Below are 5669 nucleotides of genomic sequence, written 5' to 3'. Positions count from 1 at the left end.
TTAAGAAAGTTCAAAATAACATTTGTTCGATTTTTCAAGCCATTCAAGCGGCATAAGGTTCGAGACCAAAAAATATGTTCAAACCTTGGCATCGAAATATTCTTTAATTTAATAGCAGAAGTACTCGAGACAAGATTTTTCACACTTTCATGATGAACCCATTTGTACGACATTTGAAAGTATCCTATTTTCTAACAAAATACTATAAAAAATATGTCTGACGTTAATTTTGCCATTAAAATTATTTTTGAAATACTTTTCATATCTAAAGTCACAAAAAATTTTGATTTTTGTATAGGAGCCATGTCTGTATGCTACCTTAATGGCGTGAAACTTTGTACAGGTTATTTTTTTCACAAAAAAATATCATTCGGAGGGTTTGAAGCCTCCAAAGTCGCTCAAAATCTAATGATTTCTATTCCTCGCGACCCCCAATCATCCTGTAAAGTCAGATTTTGAATTAAGTTTCTACGATGAGCGCAATCTTGCTAACAAATTTTGCGTACGACGTACAGATTAACAAAAACCATGCTCAAAACGGCCTGATTCGGGTTCTCTGACCTCAGAAACGTCCAGAAAACATGTTTCTGAAGTTTTCAAAATTTTGACCGATTACAATACTTTTCACCTTACACTATGTGTGCGGAAAAGTAAAATGATTCTTTTTTTCAATTAAACAACTTTTATTTCTTTAAAAAACATTTTATTGAGTTTTTTTTCTGACAAAGGCTAATGAGCAATATCGAGTGAGCAGTTTTATCTCATTTAAATAAAGAACTTTTATGTATGTACGTACTTTTTTAATGCGTTTGTATGGGATGGTTAATGATAAGACATTTTTGTTCATTGCGAGGTCAAGATTTAGTTGATATCTTTTTCCTTCTATGTTATGAAATTCCCAAAACTGATAATAATTTGTAATTTGCAAAGCAGAAATGAAAATAAAATTATAATAAAATATTAAAATCGAGCAAATATTTCAACTATGGATTTATTAATAAAATAATATTTAATTCCAGTGATTCGTTTAATGCAAGTGTTCATTGCGTAGAAAATGTGATTAAAACGTCATTTGGTACCGACTAGTAATTGCACTTGGTACTAGAAACTAATATTTAACTAATATGCCTTGAATTTTTATCACTAAATGCAGTCGTAGCTGAAGTTTTGAACGTAGCACACGTCATTTTCATTGCAACCATCAAGTGAAAAAACCATCAAAGTACAAAATTGAGTTAATTTTTTTAAAAGTTATTCCACACACCAAAATGCGTTTCGCTATCGTTTTAATGGTATTCTGCCTCTTTGCATTGGTAGCTTCTCAAAGTGGTATGGGACTTCTATGATTGAATTTATTTACATTTTTATTATTCACTATCGTTCTACAATAGGAGTAATTTCAATTTTGAACATGTATTTTTTTTTTCAATTATTGATCAGGTCCATCCCATGGCAAATCGGTTATATGCTACAGTATGGCAGAACCATCATTTGCGTTGGAATCCTTCTTCTATAGTTTGATGGGAATGAGTCAATTTGGTAAAACTGATTTCAATTTGTGCACGCACCTCATTTACTTGGACTATCGATCCATACTAGCAAATGGACTTACTACTTATGATGACGACCATCTCAAAATGCTACGCAATAAATATCCACATTTGAAGGTGAGTTTTCGTTCTTCAAAAATTGTATACATATTTAATCAATGTCTGTAATGATCAGTCGTTCGAACGTCAGTGGCTTAAATCAGCCCGGTCTTCATTGATATCACGAAAGAGCATAGCCAAAAGTACTTCCATTAAAAAATCGAAAGTATTTTTCATCATTTAAAACCCGGTGATTTTCAACATAACTTCAAAAGTTGATAGGTTTTGATTGGTGCAAAAGAAACAAAAACACAAGTGTTCAGAACATAACAGTAAAAATGAAATAATTTGATAATCTCTCCATTAGATTTCCTTGGGCATTGTACAAGACGAGCAAACAATAACGGAAAAACAAAAGAATCTGATGGAACGTCTAAAGTTCGTTGATTATCTCGTCAGTCTGACTGTGAATCATAGCTTCGATGGACTGCACATAGGTTTAACATACGATGGCCCTACTTACAATGCGACCGGCGTTTCAACTTTGTTAAATGATCTTTCAATGAGCTTAAAACCGAAACAATTGTTGCTTTCATTTTCACCGATGAAACCGCCAGTGTCTCGTTCAAATGAATTGGACTCATTTGCGCCGATTGCAAATTATTTGGATTTCATGCACCTTCAATACTTCGGCAATATTGATGAAATGATCAAACTGGGTGTGCCACCTTCAAAAATTGTCATCGAAGTGGTGATTATAACAGGTCACTCTCTTCGACGTTCATTTAGTATTTTCGATTTCGATTCATTTAAATCGTTTTTACGATACGATGAAATTTGCGATTTGCTGAAGGGTGTCTCGATAAAACGGATATTCTATGACAATTTTGAGGAGAAGATACACGCCGACTACATTGATGAATCAGGTGATGGACGCTCAGTTCTGTTTGAAGATACCCGTTCGATTGCTAATAAAACCAGAAACGCGATGCGACGCAATTTGGCTGGAGTGGCAGTGTTTACAGCTGACGCCGATGATTCATATGGAAAATACCCCATCGGAGCCAATACCTTTGATGATTTCAAATCTGATGCGAATGTTGTAGCGAACATTCCGAATCAAAACACTCGTACCTATCCAATGCTTAGAACTGTTAATCAAGCAATCGTATTGGCACTGGACGAAATGGATCAACTACATATCCCCTACACTAAAACCATGGCGAGAAATCAAAACAGTTCGGACGCATTCAGTTGGGACATTTTTATTGGAAATTTAATCGATGCATTTTGATGCACATTTTTAAATTATCTTTTGCTTGAATAAATAATTTTTTCACAAAAAGAAAACACATAGTTTTGCTTTGATTTTATTACGCTTTGAAGTGATTCTCGTGTATCTCTTTCATTATCAACCTAAATGCTTGCAAGTAAGCACAAATGACTTAATTACGGTTCGTACTAAGCAACATTTTAATCTCTTTCTTTTAATTCGACATTTTTGTAAAGAAAATTGGTCACTAGATTGTAACGATATTGGTAAATGTTGGCGATAAAGCAATATGTATGTGTCGTTACATTGCAAAAGCAGTAATTGAGCGAATAAACAAGAGAATAAGAAGTAGAAAGACAAAAATTGAAAGAAAGAAGGAAAGAGATATGAACAAAGAGATAAAGAAGGGAGAGAAAGAGAGATAAACAGAGAGAAAGAGATGAAAAGAAAGGAAGAGACATAGAAAGAAAAGACTCGAGCGACTCAATTTGACAATATTTTCATAATTTCCAATGAAACAGCGCCTGTCTTCGATCATTAAAGAAACATACACCATCCGTAAAACAATCGGTCTTAAAATCTTTTGACACCAAATGACTGTCTTCTTTAATGTTTTTTTAATCGGCTCCAATTACCACATTCATGAATATTCCAAACTAACTTTCAATTCAACTTTGCCAGTTCAATTTTTTACAGAAAATCAATGCGATTTTTTCAAAAATATAAAATAAAAAAGATGCGTCTTAAAATATGCGTCATGTGTTTATTTTATAAGTATAAGATTCACAAAAGTCATTTTCATAAACAAAAACAAAATTGAGATAACCCTTTAAATCGTCCAAGTTCATGGAAGAATGAGAGACAAATGAAATTGTGTGAAACACAGTAAATCAGTCACAGACAATGAGGGAGACAAATTATACGAACAAACTACATTGATAAGACTTGCTTGTTCCGACAAAGCTTTGAAAATAGGATCGAACGAATAATAATAGAAAGAGAAAAATAGGCTTTACGCGACAATGTTAACTGACTCATCTCACAACGGATACTTACTCACAAAAGGCGATGTTCTGATATCTATTGACACGATTGTACAAAAATAACGGAGCGTTTACGCACATATGGAAATGTCCACCAAAGCACGTTAAGTTTGCTTCTGAAAACAAGAGATAGAATGATTTTTCTTAAATGAATAAGTTTTCCTTCAGAACAAAAATGCATGAAAACGCCGCAATACTGTCAATTTTTGGCCTTGAAGAGCTAGTTGAAGAGTACTTTATGGAGATTGGAGAAAGGTCTTATCAACCATGAAATATAAAGATGATTGAAAAGAAGCTAATTTCAAAAGTTCCCTTCAGAGTAATACAAGTACATTCTGTATAGCTAAATGCTTTCTCGAACCGAAAATAAACTGCACAAAAAAGTCTGAACTGAATCTAACTGTGAAATGAACGCCAAATGAATGTAAATTATGTGCATTCAACTGTCCGTTTTAGATAATTTATTCATTCAAATTCAAGTCCAACGATATATGTATATTTTTAGCCGATAATCACTGCATTGAAGCAAGTTTTATCACAAATTCAGTTCATTCAGCCGTTGAGTTGGGTGTTAATTGATAGTAATTTTCATATATTAAAATGATTGTAAGCAAACAACATAATAACGATTGCAAATACAAATTCGTTGATTTCTGCGAAATTTTCATGAATGGCACTGGGGTTTGCGACAATTCATTTCGGACTCATCTTAAAAATACTTATACCACACTAGGTCAAAGTGTGTAAAAGACTAGGTATGCGAAAAGTAAAATACATCAGTTAGTAAATTTCAGATCAAATAGTTAGACAAATCATTCTAAAAATCATGATTTGATGCATTCAAATAATTTGATTTAATTTGGTCAAGTCAATTTATTATTTGATTTTTTGCGAACTTTAATAAAATCATACACATTTTTCGGCTCGGTCACATGAATGTTCTTTTCACACTATTTCACAATATGTGATTAGCAAAAATAAAAGTGTGTCGAACAGCAGCTAAAAAAACCCATGTTTACCTAATTTCATGTTCGCCAATATCTTATCTTTTGATACACATATACCAGATTTGCGCGCGTGTATGGCATGTGATTTTTTGCTTTCCGTTCTACACTCAATCGCGCTTATCAATTGTTTTTGTTCGTGTGTCATTTATTCGTGGATCAACCCATACCATCGCAATAATACGTGTTATCAAATTAAATTAAAATTAATACAGTACGTTCATATGTGTATTGCTCTCGGTCGTTCTAATTCAACAACGAATTCCATTTAGTCATCATCTGACATTTGTCGTGATGCATTTCGTTCAGATATTAGTGTTTTGCAGTATTTTAGCGATTGTCGCGACAAAAACAGGTACATTCACTTGCATTTTAAGTCGAATTCACTTTTGATGGTATTTGTGACGTTTTTTTTAGGACCATCACATAATAAAATTGTTATGTGTCCGTTTTTTGCGACATCATTGCTCGCCACAAAAAATGAATCCAGTATTGAAAAGACCGATTTTAACCTCTGCACACATGCCGTTTGTATGATAACGTGGAATAGATTACAAGGTTTGCATTTTCACTAATTTTCATTGCCATCCAACGAATACAGTGTTAATAACAGCATGTTATCATCAAATTGATTTTGTTTTGAAATGTTAGACATGTGGACGATCGAGATTTTTTTTTAAAGGGAAAGTGTGATATAGAAGGGAACTCCATTAAATTATTTGTGAGAAAAGTGACTAAGTGTGACCATAGAAACTTTGTA

General features: G+C 33.1%; 1 protein-coding gene across 1 annotated transcript; it reads left to right on the top strand.

Moving 5' to 3' along the window:
* Positions 1–1167: 1167 nt before the first annotated feature.
* Positions 1168–2902, top strand: LOC116351552 (probable chitinase 2). Its single transcript, XM_031783676.1, has 3 exons — positions 1168–1329; positions 1441–1667; positions 1957–2902. Exons 1-3 carry the CDS (start codon positions 1269–1271, stop codon positions 2881–2883), a joined length of 1215 nt encoding a protein of 404 aa, XP_031639536.1. The 5' UTR covers positions 1168–1268; the 3' UTR covers positions 2884–2902.
* The last annotated feature ends 2767 nt before the right edge of the window (positions 2903–5669 follow it).

Source organism: Contarinia nasturtii, unplaced genomic scaffold (genome assembly GCF_009176525.2).
Source record: "Contarinia nasturtii isolate CC-2019 unplaced genomic scaffold, AAFC_CNas_1.1 Cnas_scaffold_5725, whole genome shotgun sequence".
NCBI classification, from domain to species: domain Eukaryota; kingdom Metazoa; phylum Arthropoda; class Insecta; order Diptera; family Cecidomyiidae; genus Contarinia; species Contarinia nasturtii.
The sequence above is the reverse complement of the archived record's forward strand: the minus strand, read 5'-3'. Positions and strand labels throughout refer to the sequence as shown.

Excerpts from the sequence above, each read along its gene's own strand:
- LOC116351552 (XM_031783676.1), top strand. The coding sequence starts at position 1,269 with ATGCGTTTCGCTATCGTTTTAATGGTATTCTGCCTCTTTGCATTGGTA. Across the intron at positions 1,330-1,440 it reads ATTGGTAGCTTCTCAAAGTG|GTCCATCCCATGGCAAATCG; the intron begins GTATGGGACTTC and ends ATTATTGATCAG. Across the intron at positions 1,668-1,956 it reads ATAAATATCCACATTTGAAG|ATTTCCTTGGGCATTGTACA; the intron begins GTGAGTTTTCGT and ends TCTCTCCATTAG.